This window comes from Acipenser ruthenus, chromosome 17 (assembly GCF_902713425.1).
Source record: "Acipenser ruthenus chromosome 17, fAciRut3.2 maternal haplotype, whole genome shotgun sequence".
NCBI classification, from domain to species: domain Eukaryota; kingdom Metazoa; phylum Chordata; class Actinopteri; order Acipenseriformes; family Acipenseridae; genus Acipenser; species Acipenser ruthenus.
The window spans coordinates 23,178,309-23,201,720 of NC_081205.1; the positions used below are offsets into that span (position 1 = coordinate 23,178,309).

A 23,412-nucleotide genomic window follows, 5' to 3' on the forward strand; every position below is an offset into this window, starting at 1 on the left:
AAGTAACTGAGAGCTCAGTTGGAATGAAACCCTGATTTAAAGGACAGATTTAAAGGACAGATCTCAAACCTCTGTGAACTAGAGCAGACATTTTGAAAAGAGCTTTGAAACAGACTTTAAAGTAATTTGTGTAAAAAGTTGTCAGAATATTAACAATGAAAAGAAAAATGACAGGTACATTATTTAACAGTTGTAGCAACACATGGGGGCGTGTAATGCTATATTTTTCTAACCCTGCTACTTCCTCTTTAACTTCTACAACATTTTGCCAAATGAACTAGGGTCACCACTGCGCTTTATTTTCAAGGGAGGGAGGGAGAAAGTCTCTCACAGTGCCTAACATTGGTCAGTGCAGTTGCCCTCATTCTAAAAAAAAATGGAGATGGCCTAATCAATAAAATATAACAAACCCAAACACAGAAACTTAGCCTCACTCTTTTTCTTGTCCAGAGGGTTCCCCTTCCCTTTATGCAGTGGCTAAGTGTGCACAGGTGTCTCAATTAACTAATAAGTAACACTCAGGGTCCTAAAGTCTTCAAATAAGGATCGGGAATGCCTGCGCTACCACAATACCTTGTCATGATGTTCCGGTGAAAGATCAGCACAGGAGGATATAAGCTCTCAGGATATGCACCACAACCATACAGCCTTGCTTCCTGTTGTTGTTTGTAGTGCAGGACGAGCTGCAGACCAGAAGCTGTAAATTAATTGCAATCTGCCCTGCGGTGCCTCGTGTGTAAGAGATGTGTTCGAGGATCATTCAAACTGCTGTGATTTTTCACTGCCCTTCATTCTCTCTGATTGCAGATGCAGACTATGAATCATGGACTCACTGGTCTGGTCTATCTAATATGCCCCAAAGAAACTTGACATTTACCAAGTGTGCGCTGTACAGCACATCAACATCTCAAACTGCAAAATAATTGCATTTTTAAATACGCAGACAGAAGGTTAATATGTCTGTTTGTAAAATGTACTTTTCTAGCCAGTGGTAAGGATAAAACAATGGGTAATATCATATGAAAAATCTAGCAGGATTAATTGTTCACTTGGGACTACGTCCATCATGAAGGCTTGTGTGGGTATACTGTTATTAATTAGACTGTTTTATGAGGTATTGTTTTTCATCTTAAATCAAATTATGGCTTGGTGAATACCAATAAATATATGTACAGGGCTCCAAATAAACATCTAAAGGTGACTATTCCCAGACCCATAAAGTCACACAACAATGCAAGACTGTTAGACAGTTGGATAATGGGAGTTCTCCTTTAAGTTCAGCATAGTTGCTTATTTGGGACCGTGGTGTCTATTAAATTAATCTACAGTAAATGGCCGTGGAGCTACATAACGCTGTTCAAATCATTAAAATCAAACCCTTTTTGACGTATAACTTCTTTAGATGACAGTGCAGTGCACCCTGTCATTGTCAATGAGGAAGCTGGTGGAGATTATAAGTACCTGTTTTGCTGTATTGTGGCACGTAGAGGCACCTAAAAGGGAATGTCACGTACATACAATTAGGAGTAATTTTTCAAAACCTGTTTTTACAACAAACAAAAAAAATGGTTTGCTATTCATGAAACTGTTTTAGACTATTGTTGGTTTCTTAACAGACTTTTTAGAAATGTTTTATGATCATTAATGCATGTCCAAACTTTATCTTTTAGATATCTTTTGATGAAAAGTTTTTCAATAGGGCAACTGTATTTTTTAATTCAGCTTCAAAAAGTGATTTCCAGTATGGCTAACATGATTTGCACACCCCTTTTCCTTATTTTTTAAGAGAGGAAATGCAAACAAAATTAGGAAAGGGTGACAAGTTATTAAATGCACCCATTTTAAATAAATTCTTCGTTTTTGAGCTAACTCTTTGTGCAAGGAATTACATCACATTTGAATCATTCAGCCATGATGGTCAAACCAATAAAAGTTGCTCAAGATGTTCAAAACAGACTAATAGCTACTTTATATTTAGTATTTGGATGAGTAAAGTTGATTTTAGACATAATGTAGCAAATGGTTCAATCTAAGACCACCTCACGTTAATATATTTGACTAAACTAATGTGGACAGCAGGATCGTGGAGCATACAGAGAGAAATGCTTATGAGACGTGTATGTTTCAGAGCCAGACCCCCCCCCCCCCCCCCCCCCCCCCCCCCTGGGAATATTACTTCTACAAGCTGCAGTGCAACCTACTTCTAAAGTGAATTACTCTCTATCTGTGCCGCCTATCTTTTCACACAACCGGTGGAGGGAAACTGGAGTTACTGACCGTGCAAAACAATACTCGACCACGTATTTGTGCTAAAGTAAATCACATTTTGTGGATGTATTGAAGGCGGGGTTACATTTAAACCATTTCTAATTGTATAATGTCATAAGAGATTTTCGATCATATGAATATTATTTAATGAACTTCTTTTCTGTGTCACATGCATTGCCTGCCTTGCTGGTCTTTTGCCCTGCCTTTTCAAAGACGGAGCCTGTGATCAATGTGATGATGCTCGCAGGTTGAAACAGTTCGTGTGAGCTGATGCTGCTCGGTCGCTATATGACCAGTGAGGCTGACATCACAAAGCCATTGACGTAAGAAGCTGTTGAATGGGGGCATATTGTTAAATAATACATTTGGATTTGGTCACGTGAGTGAGCCTCTGAATAATTCAAGACATTTTTACATCACTGATCTCTCCCCTCAGTACAGATCCTGGATGCTTGCAAATAATGCGCTGAAAATGGAACTTGATAAAACCGTCGTGATCCATTAATCCGAGGGTAAAAGCGTGAGTTTTTTTTTAAATTTCATTCTCTATTTATATGTTGATCTTTTCGAGTAAAAATGGTGCAAGTGGAGTAGAAGGCTGCATTACTTGGTTGGTGTTTTATGTATGTTTTTATATCGAAAGGGAAATGCTCAATATTTGAAATATCACCCGCATTAAGTCCAACATGGGTCCGGCTAAATCACTTTAGCAGTGCGGGATGCTTTTCTGAACTCGTAATCAGAGGAGCTTTTTGATGAAGGTATTTGCAACTGTTCTTAATTGATCTTCATTTATATATATATATATGTGTGTGTGTGTGTGTGTGTGTGTGTGTGTGTGTGTGTGTGTGTGTGTGTTCTGTATTTTGATATGCTCCATATTAATTCAGTGCTGGCACTGATATATGAAAATATGAACATTATAACCATACAATGCAGGAAAAAGTGTATGTAGTAAACTTTGAGCTAAAAGTGCGGCAACTGTCAAAAGAGTGATATTTGGTACACCATAGTGCTAAGAAATATTGCAAGAGTTTAAATTAAATGCAACAAATATTGTTTTTTATGTTAAATGTAAAAAAATATAATAATAATAATAATAATAATAATAATAATAATAATAATTATTATTATTATTATTATTATTATTATTATTATTATTATTATTATTATTATTGTTGTTGTTATTATTATTATTATAATACATCGTTGTCAAATAATTTGAACGCTGTGACCAAATGTATGTGTTAGGATACGTAAATCAATTGAACACTAAGCACACAACCCCGTTTGGAAACCTTGGCATTTGATATACTGCACAGGCTTTCGTTTTGACAAAAGTGCTATTGTATTGCCGAGTACAATGGACGGTAATTGCCACAGCTGAGTATCACTGACAGAACTTGGGCGTGTTAAAGGGGGGTTAATCTGTAAAGACATGGAATCAGTTTACAGTGTTTTTTTCGGTAAATGCCCATCCCATAGGTGAGCGATAAAAATAGTATTTAATATCGCTGCTTACTAATGTCTAGGCCCTTCAGCGTGCAATTGATGTACGCTTTCACAGGAACTGACCATGGTGCTGAATGTAGCAGCTTGGTTTCATTCAGCGTTAACCATTATCTACACAAAACGTCTTGGTGCTTTGAAGCTATGCTTGGGTAAAACAGACTCTACGTTTTATCACTCCAGTTGTAACGTGAGCACCTTCCCACGTGATCAAAACAGACCAGATGTTAAAGCTCTTTTATACTGTAGTGCAATACTAGCACAATATTAGGGCAGCAGTGTGGAGTAGTGGTTAGGGCTCTGGAATTTTGACCGGATGGTTGTGGGTTCAATCCCCGGTGGGGAACACTGCTGCTGTACCCTTGAGCAAGGTACTTTACCTAGATTGCTCCAGTAAGAACCCAACTGTATAAATGGGTAATTGTATGTAAAAATAATGTGATATCTTGTAGCAATTGTAAGTCGCCCTGGATAAGGGTGTCTGCTAAGAAATATAATAATATTAAAAGATATGTGAAAGTATAATAATGGATCACTGATAAATTCTGTATTATAATGATTTTACTGTATGGTACTATATTATAAGCCTATACCTTAATGGTATAGTGTTATATATTACTGTACTTTAAAAGCTGCTTTGCCATAATAAAGAAGGCTAGGTAGCAGTATGTGGTTGTGTTGAAAGAAGTTTCCTATTGTATGAGTATAGTTGGTATACATTTCTTTAAACACCAATGTACCTTAATTTATAATCTCTTATGGCTGCAAGCAGTAGCAAAAAACATGCCTATTTGGTTCATGTAGATGGGGATAGGTTACAGAGTGCACAGAAGGCTGTGCATTCTGGAATAAAGTAGCATTCAGACACTAAAGGATTATATTTGAATGTAATATTGAACATGATTGTGCAGCACTGTATTTAAGTTTGTGTTTTGGACAAAAGAACCATTAACCGTAATGAGTAATGTTTTGAACTCAGAACATCTTATTTTTGCTTCATACTTGAGGTCTCTTTAATTTGGTCAAGGCATCCTAAGATGTATGGGGGTCTGGATTTGTGAGGTCCTGCCAAACCAGGGCGATACCTTGATGCTGTTAGTCATTCATAGCTGCCCCGTTCCTTGGATTTTTTCCAGGCTTTCCATTAAGTATTAGCATTCATTGTCTTTTTTTAAATCCTCCTTGTGTTGGCTGTTATGTAGAAAGTTACATTGTCTGATCCTCATCTTGAGTTCTGTTCAAATATATATTTTTGGGGGCTTGGTTATACTGACATTTTTAACCGCTGTGTCCCTGAATCTAAGTTCCATTCTAAACAAAAAGGTTGCTTCCCAAAATTAAGAAAGAGTGAAGACTATTAGTTACTATCTTATTGCCATAACAGAATAGTTTTGGTACCTGTCTTATTTGAACACATGCACAATACTCTTTTAATAGTCCTATGTTACACACTTTTATAGGATTTTGAGTATTTTGGTGTGTGGTGATGTTCTTCTATATATGAAGTAAAAACTATATTTACATGATAGAGGCCATGTTGAAAAGGCATGTCATTTTCTAACAGGGTTAATATACAATTTATAGCCAAATTGCAACACAATTCTATATATGGGCCAGTATACCATACTATTATTTATTTCTTAGCAGATGCCCTAATCCAGGGTGACTTACAATTGTTACAACATATCACATTATTTTTTTACATACAATTACCCATTTATATAATTGTGTGTTTTTTTTTTTTTTACTGGAGCAATCTAGGTAAAGTACCTTGCTCAAGGGTACAGCAGCAGTGTCCCCCACCTGGGATTGAACCCCCAACCCTCTAGTCAAGAGTCCAGAGCTCTAACCACTACTCCACACTGCTGCCCTCACTACTCCACATATATGCCATATACATTTTTGTTGTTGTTGCTAGGGATTTGCATGCATCATTTCTGAGTAGACTGACACCTCTTAATTTAGTACATGCAAAAGCTTTTACATACATATGATAGAAGAATATGGAGGCAATCAGTTTGCTCTATGACATGATTGACTGAAGCCTTGACTAAATGAATAGTGCTGGGCAGTACTAGGCTTTACACTGATACAACGCAAAGGTCAAACAAGAACATTATTGAAATGTAATATTATCAGACTTACTTCTTCCCTGGCATTCTGAAACCAATGTTCCAGAATTCCTGCCATGTACAGCATTTTACCCAATTAAACCATCACCATATTTCTCAGTGACGTGACTGGCCATCTTAAAGATGTGATTTTTATTGGGGCTTTCTTCTTAACCCTGTGTATCACGAATTAAACTATATAAAAAAAACTAAAGGTCTTTCACACTAGAAAAAGGGATGCTGGAGATGTGAGGATGTTATTAGTGCTTGTAAGAAATTAAAACATTGATTTTAAAGCCTTGTATAAAGCTACTAACAATGCAGGGTATAGTAGCTCCAGGTCTATTATAGATATATTTTTATATTTTTCAGCTCAGCCATTTTAAGGCCCTGGTTAGTCTGAATTTGTTTTCCACAACAATTATAATTAGAAGAACAGAAACAAGGTTGATTTTCTAAATCGCCTGTTATGACAGGGTCTAAAACAAAGCAGGGTACAAAAAAAAAGAAAATAGGAAAAATAAAGGGTAAGGCAGATTGTGCTTTTCTTTGCTAGCAACATGCTTCCCTGGAAGGGTATCTTACAAGTCCGTCCCATATAGAACCTGGTGACCTCATTAAGAAGTGAGGACTGTACCATTACCAACAAGAGGGGGGGAGGGTTGTTGACATCCTGCTCTTTCTGAACTTCAGCAAGATTTTTAATTAAAAGTTTGGCTGGGATTCAAAAAAGGTCTTGTTACTGTACCTTCTAAAGCAGGGAGCATATTGTGCAGCAAACCTGTAGTGTGTAGTGTGTTATCTAAGTAAAATGGGGATCTGTCAATGTTTTAAACATTAAACAGACTTTATACCAGATTACCATATGGCACTATACCAAGCTTGTTCATTTATATACATAGCATCCCTCATGCACATGCATTCCAGGACACTTCGCAAAAAATAGAACAAACTAAAAAAAGCTCTAAACTGCTGGCTAATAAAAACAAAATAATCTCAATAGAAGTGGGAAGTGAGTTCCAAAATGAAAGCCAATGTAGTGACCTCAAAACTGGGAAAATAAGACAGGTGGACTTGGTTTGTGTATGATTCATTATTCATTTCCTGTTCACTATCCTGTTTTATTTATTTTGTATCATTCTTTATCTGCATGGCTCAGCCTTTCTAACTAGTCATGTTTCAGTCATGGTGGTTGATTCTGAAAATACTCCTTAAAGATGAATTTCTGAAGGGAGGTAGGCAGCTGTGTTTATTTTTCAAACCACCTCACTTCAAAAATTCAGCTTAGGGTTCTTTTCACAAGCAGACCCGTGATCAAGCATGGCAAATAATGATCTATGTACAACCTGATGATCTGTTAACAAGAGAAGAGAATGATATACATAACAGGATATTGGACAATTAAATATTATGAGACCATGAATATAAATCCCATTTAAAAAAAATATATCTACCTGTATATATCAATGGTACCCTGGGATATGATATTGCTAGTGAGTTGTTTTATTGCACCAAAGAGATTAGTCAGCAGTCACATCTCCCTGCTTCAAGTGACCCTGTGTTTTGAGACTGTGAGGGATAAACTCCTCACGATGGCAGTGAAGGGCGGGTACTCCTAACATCATTGCACTGCAGCGTCTTGTTCTGCAAGACAGAAACCGCAGCTTGTGACTGTAACTGCATTGAAGGTAAATCAAATTTTAAAAAAATACTGCCTGCAGTAATGTCAAAAGTACCCTTCATAATGGATTCACTTTTTAGTTACAAATATATTGAGACACAGAGTAAAGATTCATTCAAATATTATGTACATTTTTTTCACTTTCCTTAGTTTCCTTAGAAATGTGTCATTACTGCAGTGAATTGTGGGATTATAGTCCTGCCGTTATCTGTGATTGAACTCGACAAAGACATGCAGATCCCATTCTCCACAGTGGTAGCTCGAGTTTAAGGAAAGGAAAGGTCACGTTTATGTGACGAATCAGTTGCATTGGCTAGTTTTCCCAATATATTTTCATTGTCAGTTTACAGCCTCTATGGCAGTACATCAGTAACAATGTCAGAACCCCGGATGAGAGGATAATTCGCTTCCAATCGGCTTTTAAAAAAGTCAATGCAAAGGTTAATTGACATTGATTGTTACTTGGTTTTGAAGACGAAGGAAGGGCAGCTTTTCTTATTTTGAAATCAACACATTAATAAATCAGTGTGTTTTGATTTATTTAATACCTGCCGACAAATAAATCTTAAAGGTAATTACTCGGAAGACTATTAGCACACCCCTAGTGTAAGAGGTGGGTTCTGGCCTTCAGGGTACATAATAGAATATATTCTGTCTCCATGGTGATACTGCATGACTGCTGCAAAGTCCAGTCCCATAAATACTGTAAAGCACTGTCAGTTTCTGAATTAAACTGTTTAGTCTAACTTGGTTGTATTGTCATAACCATGTATTGATTGTGTTTCTTTCTATGTGTGGCAGAGCTACCTTTTGTTTTAAGAGAGCTGTCTTGGGCATTCTTTGTATGTAAGACCTACGACAGCATAATATATACTGGAGACAGCAGTCTTAAAACAGTATATCTTGCTACCAAAAGAGTGCTGTATGTAAAGAAACTGTTTAAAAAACCTATCAATAAGTGTTCTTACTGCAACGTTTCTACAGCTTGCCTTTTTAATCTGTTTCCAATAAAGGCTATCGCAGCTGTTCATGACTAAAGTCGCTGAAGAAGAATCAAAAACATTCATTTGTTTTTGGTTGTTCATTTCTCATTGGGATTTATGTTATAAAGTAGGTCATGTAGCCGGCGATGATGAAAGCAAAAGTCAACGTAACTGGATGCGGAGTTCTGAATATTTATTAATAATAATAATAATTAAATCAAGCAATAAAGTTCATCACAGGGTGCGTACAAAACAATTCACTGTGTTTTAATGAATCCCATCTTCCGCACATGCTATCAAAAGCTAGCATTTGTTTTCTGCACAACCTTCATTTACTGCATATTCATCCTTGTCACATTAAACAAAGCGAGTCAGCTGCCGTATTAACCTTCATCTATAAGTTAATGTGTTGTGTGTAGGGTGTCTTTTAATGTACAAGAGATGTGCAGTTCAATAACTGAAGCGAATCTGAGCTAGACATGACATATTAACTTATTATTAACCCTACGCACAAACATATTCATTTATTAAAAATGATAAATTCCAGGATCTTATTTAACGCTTTACAGTGTTCTATGCAGGGATGACCTCTGTACACGGTAATTCTGCTTGAATCCAGCACAAGTCACGAAAGGATTTATTTTGTTAGGGCTTTACATGAGTCCACCTCTCAAAACCAAACAAAAAATGCTGGTGTTGTATGAGACACACAGTACATTTGTATGAAAGATATAACACAAACTGAAGGTGTCCCCAGGATAAAAGGGGTTAAAAAAAGCTCATTTTAAATTGTAAAACTGTCACTTTTTTGTTTTTGTTTGAGTGCTATCATGTCCTTTGTAAATTGCCATTGAAGTGCTCTCTGGCATCATTTGAAGTCAATGGAAATGGTTTTTATCCTTACTAAGGGATTTTAGTAATGTATGGACCACTCTGGTAATTAAAAGTGCTGAAAAAGGGGCAGGTCTATCTTGCAGACGGAGCAGATTAATGTAATTAATATCATTAAAGTGAGTCTCTTTTAAAAGTTATCTAAGCCTGCCAGATAACTAATTTGTCCTTGCCAGGAATAAAACGACTTGAGTTGATGATCCTTGAAAAAAAATGTGATCTCTCTTTTCCCTGCAATAAGATAATTACTGTCAGAATAAAATAGGATTTCACTTATAGGCTGGAAAATGGGTAGAGGCTGCCACTAGTTCAACACGTTTGGCTAGACAAAGCTTTCTATCAGGAAGCATTTAAAATGGTGTCCAATACAACACAGTTGCAACTTTATGACCTGCATCATGGCATGGTTTTCTGGTGCTATTGAATAAAACTTCCTGTCACAGATGGAACAAACCTCTGCATTAACAAAAATGTCAGAAACCTGTGTTATCATTCAATAATCACTTTAATCTTAGACTCCTATAGAGTGCCTCATTAAAAGTGTCGTAGTTATAACAGGAAAGAAGGGCAGCGCCGAATTTTCGACTAGACAGTTAGAAAAGCGACAGGGTATGTTAAGGGTTAAACCAGAAACCTCTTTGTAGTGTTGTTCTATCTCACACCTGCTACATCAAAAGATACCATTACTGCCAACTGTCTTTTTCCTTTAATTTAATAAATGACAGCCCCAGGATTTTTAAAGCTCCATGTGTATTCTGTCTGCTATTGAACAAGAAGTAGTATTCTATATTTAAACCAATGACAAATAAAAGGTAGGAAAGGTAATGCAATTTAAAGTAAATCATTTTACAGAGATCACACACAAACCTAACCTAACATTTAAAACACGTTTGATAACAGCACCTTAAAATGTCCAGCACTTCCATTGAGTACATAAATACTGTTCTATTTACTGTATCACAAGTTATCCACTTACAGTGAAACAACGGCTTGTTATGGAGGAAAGTAAAGCCAACCTCTCCCCTGAAAAAAATAGTCTGTATCTTTCCATAATATATAACCTGGCATATTATTAGGAATATATTCCTTATATTCTTACTGTTCCAGCACTTGGCCAGTGTATCACATATGGGTTTTATTGAGTATTTTACAGCACAATGTAGTCACCGTAAAATGCTATTAAAAATCCAACTTTGGCTTATGTTGGGTATATGTTGATCAGGTCAACCCATCTGTCAAGAAGACAACAAATGCCTTCAGAGTACTGCGCATATGTGAATATAAGACTAACCTATGCAAAAATGTAGCAAGAGGGAAAACAAGAATTGTCTGTAAGAATTATATGAGGTAGTAAAAAACAGTGGGACTTCACCAAGCAAGGTAAGACTTATGTTCTAAAACACATTGCTGTATTTAGCCACATCTTTTAAGGAAATGATGTGGCTAAATGGGCCGGCACCACTTCTGTGAGTTCTAATAGCATTCAAAAGATTTTTCGGATATTTCAGGTTCTGCTAGCTCTTGATCGATGAGTGGTTTATTTCTTTCTTTTATTCTCACAGCTGTGCCTGGGAAACTAGATTTAGGATGTGCAATAGCTGATGAATATTACTCTTTGACGGGCTGAGGTTACTGTCACATCACCAAACAAAAACAAATAGTACTGGACCGCCAAGAAAAAGAAACAGGATGGCCAAAATCTCAAAACGCTCTGCATGAAATAATAGTATACGAAGGGTAAGGATAAGAGTGCTTGCCTTGATTTATATGGGGGAGGGAGGGAGTTGTTGAGGTCTGTCTTGAGATCTGGGAAGAGAATTTCTCATCCTCATTATCTTATATGCACCTACTGGTTCAATTAATAACGAGTGGTAACTAAGCAACTGCTGTATAAAGCTGGCTGCTAATTGATGCACAGTTCTCGTGGGGTTCCTGTATTTACACTGCCAGACTCAGAAACCCAGCAATTATTTACAACATAACCACCACAATGGATGTCTGCTCTCTGAGTTCCTAATGGCTGTAATCACTCCTTTGCTGTAATTAGGAGTGTGGGTTAAAGGATGGACCCAGACTGCCATTTAGTTTTTATCTGTGTCAGTTGGTAGGCTGAAGATTGCTCTGAGTGCTCAAGGCCTTTTTTCCACGTGCTGTTGGTTTGCTTGTACTCCAATGCTTTGCTTCATTTTCTTATCTGGTACTTAACAATTATGAATTGCTTGTTTCTTTTATCAGATTCTTGCTAGTGTTTTCTAGGAATTAAACAGCACGGATAGAACTTCAGTCCTTTGTTCTGGCTTCTGGGAACCACTTTGTTGACAAGACTTCAATGGATAACTATCTAATTCTGTACCATTTTATTGAAATGCTATACCCAATACTGACTAATTATTTTAGTTTAATATTTCAATTATTAATTATGTTAACGTTTGTGTTCAAAGTTGAATTATAATGTGTTGTTAAATGATTGATTGATGACTGGATTGCATGTGTGCTTGCTCTACTCCGGGACCCACATAAAAACATTTCATGTTACATTTCATGAGATTATCCTGGTGAGCAAAATTTAAAATAAATAAATAAACAATACCTTATTTCCATCCGTCACTGGGATTGAGCTAAAAGCGATTTGAAATTGATCCTGTTAGTTTCCATCGATAATAGCAGAGCCGCATGGTGTGCAGGGTAAGTCCTACATGCAGGGTGGTGCAGGTTTGCGTCCTGGTTGTGGGAAGTCACCGGTCTTCGTTGGGGATTCTGGATGGAGTGTTTCATTGGCTCTGGTGCTCCAATGGGTTATGGAGGCAAAGCTTTGTCCTCCAGAGGCCGGTAGCTCGTTTACATCTGATCTCAAGTTGCTCAATGTACAAGAGAAAAAGGGCTTGGTCGTGGCATTAGAGGACGCCCATTGAAACTTCACTTATCCTGAGCTGAGTGGGGAATTTCTACAGTGAGGGAACATAATTGGACATTCAAAATTGGAAAGAACATCTTTAGGCCAATCAGAGTTCTTACACTGGGAGCTATTAGTCTCTCTGCAATCGATTTCAGATTGAGTTGATCGACTTGATCTAGTGGAAGATAGAAACAATTCATAATGTCTGTAGGTTCTTCCAATGCTCCTCTAAACTAATCTACCTGTTTTTTTTTGTTTTTTTGTGAAGCTGTCCATCAGTGGTGTTGCTGGGATTAGAACAATTTTAGGTATTGCTCACCAAGTTTCTCAACACCGTCCAAACCATGTAAGATGCAAAAAGGGGCAGAATTTCCCATTATTTATAGAAACAGGTGAAGAGGCAGCCACGTACTTTCATTTAACATGAAGTATTGTGGTAAGGTAAAGGGGAAAGCATATAATCTATAGCCATGCAATAAGGGACTTGGGAGAATGTTATTGGCTAATGAATGGTAATTAAATGTTTTTTAAAAGCCTTACTCCTTTAGCCACTCGGTCACCCATCATCCTTATCTATCCCATCTTAAATTAAACAGTATTTTGGAAGTAGATGCTCAACAGATTACTATCACCATTTAACCTCTAGAAGACCTTTGATATTGTGAAACATCTTAATAGTCCGAGGGGGGGGTGGGGGTGGTGGTGGGGGGCTAGATGTCTTTTACTACCACAGGCCTTGGGTTCAAATCTGGGTCAGCTGAAAAGTGAAATGGCAAGACTGTCAGTCTTGCTTGAGAGAGCCTAAGATTGAATGGCAGGGGTTATTCAAGATTGTAGTGCACTCACAGAGCGTGTGGGTAGTACAGTATAAGTATAATACTTAAGCAGTAATTTAGAAGTCAGTTATTGGAAACATAGGTGTCTGCATTTCTTTTTTGCCATTTAATTCACACTGCCATGTGGAAACCAGTGAAAATATAAAAGGCTAAAAGGTTACTCAGAATTCTGTCAGGACAGCATCCCAAATAATGGTTATTTTGTCTGTTTCTTTTCTATAGGTGTCTGTCAATTAACAAACCGCACAACCATTGAAACATGTGGCTAAAAGCGGATATGGATCTTCTGTGAAAGAGAAAGCCCATTTGCTCCCAACTGCTATTTACAGACACAAGGAGAGTCACACCACCCTATTATTAACTCTGAGAAACCTGCTCCTATAGCTTCTCTTGTAGCTCTGAATTAAAATGAGTGGGGCTTTTGCCAAGCTAGACCCAAGGCGAGTCCAATGGGGTGCCACGTGGTACGCCTTTCACTCGCGGATCCTGCGCACCAAGCCAGTGGAGTCGATGCTGGACGGCGAAGGCAACGGCACATCTCACAGCACCAAACTGGCACGAGTGCTCACCACCGTGGACCTGGTCTCATTGGGAGTTGGCAGCTGCGTGGGCACTGGGATGTACGTGGTATCTGGATTGGTTGCCAAGGAAATGGCCGGGCCGGGAGTCATCGTGTCCTTCATCATTGCAGCTGTGGCTTCCATCCTGTCAGGTACAGCGCAGTTCACAATTGATTGTCTTTGTGCTTAACTCATTACCCCTTGGATTACATTTTAATGTTTAATTAAATTGAAAATTAGATGAAAAGGGTTTCTCTATGTTTAAGCATATTGGTGAATTATTCATCCTTCATTGTCACCATATGGTAACAGCTCATTTAGTTGTATTCGATGGGCTTAGCTAATTCTTGGTAGAAAATAGTTTAACCAACTGGAGGTTGCGTTGGGGTTTCCTTCTGAAAGTCATATTGCTTCTGTTTTAATACAGGTCTTTCAACCATGTGCCTGATTTTACTGTTTCAATAAAAACATTGGGTGTTCACTAACACTAGATAGAAAAAAAAATACTTGTAACAATTCTTAAACTACTGTATGTCCGAGTAACTTTTCGTGTCTTGGCAATTTAATTGAACATGTTTTTCTTTTATGAAAAAAAAAAAACATTGCAACTATTTGGAGTAAAGACCTGGTCCAATATTGATAGGTTCGCTTACATTATATAAACACACTGATAAACCTGTTTGGGCAGACAGTGTGCAGTTTTTCATTCTGCCCAGACCAAACGTAGCATTCTTTCCAGCAGATTATTTTGGCTACAACAGAAATGTGCTTACCAAACTCTAAAGAACCATAACACAGTACTTTTTTTTTAAGATGCAGCTTGAGAACCACTAAAATAATGAACTCCTGCCTTGGGTACAGATTAGATTGTTTAGCACCATCCTTTGTCTACTTTACAGTAAATCAATGGTGCAGGAGCTATTGAAAAAAAGAAAATAAACTACCTTCCAGTTATGACCAATTATGTTGCTATCATCATAACACAAAGTACCTTTCCTGAGACTTTAATGACTGTTTTCAATGGCTGGTATAGATCACTTAAACATCTCCCTGGTAACACAAAGGATTTGCAAAATAAACAGTGTTTTTACACAACAGCTCTCCAACAAGAGTACAATTGGTAAGAGCTTTAAAAAAGGCAGCTTTCACTGAGGACAAATACATTAGTACATTAGTACATTGTTTTAAGAAAAGGTATTCAGCTACCCTATTATTTAATATGCATATGTATATAGTATAATAGTTTAATTGATAAAAAATATATAGATTATGTAAGTGTCCTCTCTTCAGCGCTGTAACCTGCATTACAGCATGTGTTACAACCTTTTGCCTTATTGCATACAGTACTACAGTGAAAACCAGTGAATTAAATCAGTTATTAATTCAATCAACATTAGATTGCATTCTGATCAAAATTAAGATATAACAAAGATCACATAAAGAGGTTTTTACACTAAAACATTTTTTATCTGCCACTACTAATGCACCCTTGCATCTTGCTGGGCAGACTATTCAGTTTAAACTAGTTGGTTTAATTAGCATGTTATGTCTTTTTTTCCAATTATTTTTTGTGTTTTCCCAAGTCATATGTAAATTGTATTGTTTTTCATACTTTTTTTAAATATCTATAGAACTATCATGAAACTTATGTTAACTGTCCAAAAATAATGTGCTGTTTCCATTTAAGACCTTGGAATAGATGATGTGGCTCTGTGGATTAAACTCCCCCAGTGCTTGGGTACTTCAGTCATGTTGCCATGGTGTTACATTGTCTATCCTTAGATTCTCAGATAGAAATCGAGTACACAACATCCTGGCAGGATTCTAGTTTGAATGAGATATAGAGTAATATCAAAAGTCGCCTTGTGTGCGAGGTTGGAAATCAAAATCAAATTGAATTTATTATTTTGTTCCCTGTTGTAAAAACAAAATGAACTGTTGCGGGAGAGACAAGTGTGTGAAGTCTTTTTACCAGTCATACAGTAATTGGAGAATTCAGTTGAGGAAACAGAGTGTTTCCATCAAAGTTGTAATGCTTTCTGTTCTTGATTAAAAAAAATGACATTTGGTAAGCGAAGTATAAATGGGCAAATGGAAATGCAAAGAAAGAACATAATTATGATTGCACAATTTGTGATAATGTGATGCCTCTGACAGTATTTGCTCTTTCAATATTTATTCTGAAGTAATGAGGGCCTTAATGGTTTTATTATGCAGCAATCTTAACAGTGGAATCATATACATATTACACCGTGAGACGCAGTTAAACTGCTCATTTATGTAGTTAACTTAATTTTTAAAAAAGATTTATCAAGCCTTTATTTATTTGTCTTTATACCAGCCTCCATGCATTTTGAGGGGGGGGGGATATAAAATAAAAAAGTAACAAAAACTAGTAAAATGTATATTTCATGTGTATACCCTTATAAAACTTTGCTACAGTAAATGCATAGCAAAGTGTCATAAAGCTTAGTGAAAGTATAGTAAAGCTGAGGGAGCCATGGTAATGCATTTTTAAAAACATGGCAAACCATGGTAAATTACACTATGGTAAGTGCTTTGTATAACCCTGGCAAAAGCATGGGAAAACTGCAGAATTACTGTGGTAAACTCCTATAAGGGTAATTCCCATAACAGTTTAATTGAAAAGTACTATGTGTCGATTATACACATGACTTTGACCCTGTACATGGAAATTCAATTTTTTTAAGTTTGCATCTGCTTGATTTATGTGACTGATCTTACCAGAATTGAAAGAAAAGCACTATATGATATTAGTAAATTCCATTAAAACCTGCTGAGGATATTTGAGAAATTGCATACCAAAGCATTGCAGTGCCCACAGTACATCATATAAATAACCTGGTTGCGAACACAAAAGTAAACATTTCTTTCAGCATCTATAAAGGTTACTTTCATAGTTTCTTCAGAGGGAGAGCACTGTGATAGTAAATACAGCCCAGGCCTGATTTTGATGGGTCATTAATTCCATTGAACCTGCAGAAGTTCTCCATGTGGAAACTGTGCTGCTCTGAGCCAAATGAGTTGGCAACTGGAAGTGAGTCAGACTGAGGAGAGGTAGAGAATCCGCCATATCCCTCAACAGGCTGCCAGCTTAACCCTAGGGAAGAACATGACACATAATGCCGAGCGGGGTAGCATGTCAGCATGTGGGGGCGGGGGTGGGGGCGGGGGGGAGGAAAGCTAGGTGGCCAATTCACTAGACTTCGCCACTGAAGGGCATAGGTTTGAATCTGACTTTTTTGCTTGTGTGAAATATAACACAAGAGAACAAAACATAATGAAATATTTATATTTTCAGTATGAAATGTTTTAGGGTCCTCGTTAAAAAAATAGAGACCCTTATGCAGCGATCCCGCCTGTCTGTCTTTCAAACTCTACTTGATGAACACGATAACTGCCTTGATTTTACATTAATCTTCACCATGCTTTTATCATACACTTCCAGCCTCCTCCTTAGATGTTTTGATTACATTTGGCTGTAAATCCAATATTTGTAGCCTGTGATCTCATTACGAGATTATGGGGACCCTCTGTACTGTAAGTCTGTGGACTGGTTTTACAGTTGAAAGGATTCTGAAATACCAGCTGAAAGCAGAGTGTACCTGTAAGTAATACTTCAAAGTATTTTCTAATTCACATGAAAATTGGTCCCTGGTAAGTCAATGTCAGACAGCCTTTATGAATGCACATTTTCTTGTAAAGCATAGGCTTGCTTAATATAGGACCCAGAACTGTTTGATTGATTATCTTGTGATGCTTTCCCCTCAGGGGTGTGCTATGCTGAGTTTGGTGTGCGGGTCCCCAAGACGACAGGATCGGCCTACACCTACAGCTACGTGACAGTTGGGGAGTTTGTAGCTTTCTTCATTGGCTGGAACCTCATCCTGGAGTACCTGATTGGCACTGCTGCGGGTGCCAGTGCTCTCAGCAGCATGTTTGACTCCCTGGCCAATCACACCATCAGCCACTTCATGATAAACCATGTGGGCACTCTGAACGGCTTGGGTAAGCACTTATTACAATACAGGCCATCATTGTGACATTTTAAAAAATAAACATTCTGAGAGCATCTTTGTGATGGTTCAGGGTATATGCCCAAATGTATAGAGATTCATAGGGCCAGCACTAGTTGTGTATTTCAGTTTTCTTTTATTATCATAAATAAATTGTCTCATTTTGCCTCCTGAACCTAAGCAGTTATCAAGCTACTGAACCCTGGAGCCAAGGGTCCAGTCTGGTGAGTGTCTGGCTATTCTCGTTAGGCATCTGACTAGTAGACAGGCTTTCTGCCAATGCAGTGCTCCTTATTGGTCCCCAGCTGAGATTGTCCATTTGCAGAGAGTGTGAACCACATTTGCATGGCTCAACCTGCACCCCAAACTGTAGTTCTTTAACTAGGTGAACCACTGGGGACCTCTACCCAATGCAGTTTTAAGAAAAATAGTCTATTTTTTTATATTCCCTATTTTAGATAGTTGTTACCTTATAAGCCCATGGGCATAGCAAAGATGCTGCAAATACATTGTCAAAAAAGACCCACTTTGTTTTTGCTTGCTGGGCTCAGAGATGCCATTTTATATTTTATTCTTACTGCAGGAATTTTTAGCAGAAGCACGCCCTAGCTCAGAGAGATGTACTGGCAAGCAGGTTTTCAAGGGGAATGGAAGTTTGTGTACCTCCAGCTAAAAGAAATATCTCAGATCAACGAGAAAGGCCTGCTTTCTGATAAAGTAGGGATAAACAGAGACCAAGGAATGTTATGTTAGTGTAAATTCATCATGATTGCAGAAGCTTTTATAATCAATACTAGGTTTTATATATATATACTGTATATATATATATATATATATATATATATATATATATATACTGTATATATATATATATATATATATATATATATATATATATATATATATATATATATATATATATATATATATATATATAGTTGTGTGAGTAGGAAAGTTATTCTGCTTCACAGGGTCATATCACACTTTTTCCCACATAGTCTCCACCAATAGCCACATTCTTTTCCCAGCTGTGTACACATTTAGATGTTAGAGGTATTACCAGTTGGTGCTGCAGCCATGTCATTAATGCCTGTAGCCTTCTTGAGGCATAATAAATGAGGGTGTGGCTTGTACATGGAATGTGCATCCATGCCAGAGGAGGAAAAACAGGTACAACGGTGGGGAAAGTATGAAGCAGTCAATATGGCAGTCCCTTTTTTCTGAATGTTGCTATTAAATTCCATATAAAGTCTTTGTATTTCCTAGAAAAGTAATCAATGTATTAAAGTAGTTGGAAACCCATTCAGCCACAATATACTGTACAGTTGCCAAAATAGCATCATATTTGAACTTGTAAGAAGAATTTTCTTTACCTTCAGCATCTACTTATCTGAAGAAGACACCTGTTGGTGCAAAGCTAGTGTATTTTATATACATTTTCATCGGATTGTATTAAAGGTATCGCCAAAAAAAACCTGTGTTCTATTTGTATGTGGACCAGCATAGGCTATGAAGCCAACAAGTATATATTTTAGTAGCAAGCAGTTTTACAGTATTTTTTGTCTTCTAGCTGGGCTTTTAATGTCCATTGAAGTTAGCTTCACAGGGCTGGGCTTTTTTCAAATTCAAATAGCAATGAAAATCAAGCAAATTATTCCTACCCCAGGAGGTAGTTTCTGTGCTGAACAATCATAAAAAAATGTAGATTTTGTGAGTGAAAGCATGTGCCTTATACTTTTGAATAGCTATATACACCTTTGCGGTGTAACACAAATCTAGGTTGTCTTCTCCAGTATTGAAAGGTTTGAATTCTTCAGGAGAGAAAGCATATCGTGTGTTCAGAAGGTATTAGTAATCCTAGCTGTGAAAAGTTACCTTGTGCATAATGTGGTCTAATGCTTACTGCATGGATTCCTTTGACTTGGTTCTGCAGGTCCACAGGTAACTCATGTGACTGTCATCTGTGTGCATGTAGCAGGGAAATCGTTGTAATGTTGCTAAGGTAATCCTATGTATCGTTCCTTCATCAAAGAAGTTACACGTGATCATTACTGAAAATGTGAAAATCTGTAACTAAAGAAAAGGAGCCATGCCTACAGTGGAATTCTGTTCACTTGTGAACTCTTGGATTCAGTCTTGGTCCAGCAATGTTGACCAATCTCACAATAAGGAATTCAATATTGTACCCTACATCTGTCTGGTCCCTTGTAAACAAACCCTTGAAAAAGCATACTGCCTGACTTTCTGGTCTTGTCTTTTCTCCATAATAGAGTCTTTTGTGCGAGGATGTTTTTTTGGGGATGCTTTCAATTGTAAGTCGCCCTGGATAAGGGCGTCTGCTAAGAAATAAATAATAATAATAATAATAATAATAATAATAATGCTTGGGGTGGCATGAACAGGATCATGTGTTGTATATGGTTCTGTGGGCCTCACTGTAGGGCTTGCTGTGTAATGTCCTATGGCAGTGGATCCCAACCTTTTTCCATGTAGGGGCCACCTTGGTGTTTGGATTTTTAAACTCACTTTTATGTGTATATGTATACTGCCAACCTTACATTGCCACACACACACTATTTACAGCAACAGAGCTTCTGCCCTGCCACAATCTCAAATACTGTCTGGAATCAACATTTTTAACTAAATAAACAAGTCATATCAGTAGCATAATGAGTTCCAGCAGCATCTCACACACCAAGGCATTTTATTATAACAGGGCTGATATCTCTGTAACATTCATGTTTGATATATTTTAGCCTCAGTACTTGGTATTGAAGTACTCTTGTAACTAGAAATGCTGTCTCAGATATTACTGTATATGCACCTCACTGTACATCACCTCTTTATTAGGAGACTATATACGCAGACTGTCACACAGACAAATTCTACAGAAATGTTACTACCAGTGTATTACCCTGAATAAACCCTACAATCAAAACCGTTAGTAGGCTACAGCAATGGCAGTACAATGGATTTTGAAACAAATATTGAACAGTACAGTGTTTCTGATCTGACAGTACTCTGGTACTGAGTATTGCAGTGGATGGCCAGTGTGTAATCATATCATTGTACTGTACTGTACATGTTCAAATAATGTTCAAGAATTCCAGACCAGTAACAAAACTAATTATTTACACCAGAAACAGCACTGCACAGGGAACTCCTTCCATCCAGATGTATCCTAAACCATTGAATTTGAATTTCTGTACATGTACAGTGAACGTTTTCTTTAATGTGACAGGTGCCCTTGAATGTGTAAAACAGATTTTTGCATAACTTTGCCTTTTTGACTGCAACTCCATTGAGAGCATCACTTTTAGAAGCTCACAGGATAAATTCAAGGGAGGCACCCTAGGATTCTGGCTTTCAGCCTGATGAGAGGAGATGGATTCCTGTAGATTTCGAGGTGCGGTATTCCTACTTACTGTAGCTGGTTTAGCTCAGCCAGAATCCAGTCTTAGACCTCTCCCAACTTACCATTTCACTGTTGATGCAAAAAAAAAAAAATAGAATTTCATGTTATGTAAATAGTTCACCACTTTCCCTGCCTAACCATAGGGTATGCAGGCAGGTTGAGTTATCAAGCCAGTTCTGCTTCGCTCTCAGTAATTATGTCCTCCAGGCACTGCATGCAAGAGGTTTCTGAAATACAATGTGTAAAAGAAACTGCACCCCTGCTGTACAAATACTTCAATGAACTAAATGGCCATCCAACAGTAAGCAGATGTTCCACAGCAAGCAGGATTTATTTGTGTGGTGGTCTGGTGGTGTTGACTTCTGTCCACTGAGGTCAGACCACCAAACTTTTCGCTTGGCGCTGACCTGCAAGGATTCAAGCCCAGCCCTTCAGAGGTGGATGTTTTGTAAATTATCCTAGCACAGGAGTAGTTTTTAGTCAGTTCTCACAGACTAACCTGGCAGTGGCCCCAGCATAGTGGACTCAACCGAGAATAGGGTCATAGGTCTGGAACACAGAACAGATAATAGTCTTGTTCTGGTCATGTGTGGTCCTATTTTAATCTCATTAGGTAATCTTGTCAGAAGTTTAAAATGGAAATTTTACCAATTATTTTTATTACATATTATACTATGTTAAGCAATCAGGATTTGTTTCTTGTTGTTCTGTTCCTGGTAATGTGCTTGTAAAATAACTAAACAAAGACTTTAAAATAACAGGTTGAATTATTTTACTATTACAGACCTCTGTCTTTACTCTAGATGCCCTCTAAAGCTAACAGGACTTTAGAATCTTGACCCTTGCTTGAAATGGCAATATACATTTCAAACAGCCTAAGCATTGTCCTCATGTACTAAAAACATGTGTTCAATTTATATAGCATTTATCCTCTGCAGTGGTCATTACCTGTAGATAATTTACCTCGTCTTTTGTTAAGTGTTCTTACCTTCAGCTCTGCGCACCTGATTGTCGTCATGGTCAATTATTCAGCAGGTATAAAACAGGAATATTAATCAAAGTGGGAACACAGAATGAAATAAACGATCGCCGCTGAGTGAATTGGTCCACCAAATGATGGACAACAAGGTTCGAAGGTTACCACCACAGTTTACAAGGGGAGCGCCGGGGACACCTATTCATTCTTAATGTGTTCAATTTTCTGTCACCATTTCTATCAAAGATCGGTTCCCTTATCAAGATCAAATATAAAACAGCAGAATGCAGCAGGCACACAAAACACCTCTTCAGAGATGGCAGAAGTTGGGGGTGAAAATCTGCAGCACAATTTGTTCTGAGGTGCCCTGATTTGCATGTGTTACAGTCTTCAATTTTTCCCTTGTGTGATAAAGTAATCCTCAGACAGATATTCCATTCTATGTGGTTAGACGTGTTTTTGTAATAATATATATATATATATATATATATATATATATATATATATATATATATATATTTTAAAAGGGCTAATGTGGTCTGACATAAATCAAATTCTACTTCATTTTGAAAACGTTAAAAAGAAAATTACTTTATGAAATTAGACTGCATTAGGTACCCCAGACACATGTCAGGAGGAGTGAGTGGAGCCAACTGCGATCTCGCGCAGGATACTTATGCTGAGTGGTGCTGTCAGTGTCGAGTTTGTAATGTCGCTGTCTTACAGGCAAAGGAGAGGAGTCATACCCAGACCTCCTGGCCCTGGTCATCGCTATCCTGGTGACGGTAGTCGTGGCGCTAGGAGTGAAGAACTCGATCGGGTTCAACAACGTCCTCAATGTTATTAACCTGGTGGTGTGGGTCTTCATCATGATCGCTGGGCTCTTCTTCGTCGACGGCAGCAACTGGGACAACGCAAACTTTCTTCCTTTCGGATGGTCAGGGGTAAAGAACTCCTCATCCATGACTGAAAACTTAAACAGAGGCATATATCCGAAATGTTCACTCCACTCTTTAAAAAAAAAAAGTTTAGACCCCATTTGAAGCAGTGCAAAAGCGACTTATTTGAAAGGAATACAATTATTTTAGTGGTATAAATCTTGCAAGAAACAGCAACTGTATTAAGTCTTGCTTGTAAATATACTACCCCGGAACTATTCATTTCATTCTACATTAGTTGTTTAATTCTAGCTTTGTAAAACTCAAAGGTGTTTATTTGTATTTGCTAGAATTCTCATCAACTGTATGCT

The 23,412-nt window shown here is 37.5% G+C and overlaps 1 protein-coding gene across 3 annotated transcripts in view; it reads left to right on the top strand.

Annotated features, from left to right (window-relative positions):
* Positions 1-2,555: 2,555 nt before the first annotated feature.
* LOC117422876 (probable cationic amino acid transporter) overlaps positions 2,556-23,412 on the top strand; it is a 29,630-nt gene continuing 8,773 nt past the window's right edge. The window contains exons 1-4 of one of the 3 annotated variants that reach the window (XM_034038083.3): positions 2,556-2,788; positions 13,398-13,887; positions 17,528-17,764; positions 22,890-23,107. In XM_034038083.3, the coding sequence (XP_033893974.2) occupies positions 13,584-13,887; positions 17,528-17,764; positions 22,890-23,107 (759 nt within the window). In that variant the 5' untranslated portion in view covers positions 2,556-2,788; positions 13,398-13,583. Of the gene's footprint in view, positions 2,789-2,920; positions 3,030-13,397; positions 13,888-17,527; positions 17,765-22,889; positions 23,108-23,412 lie in introns of those variants that run through there. The other 2 variants (XM_034038084.3, XM_034038085.3) reach the window with 2 other exon arrangements.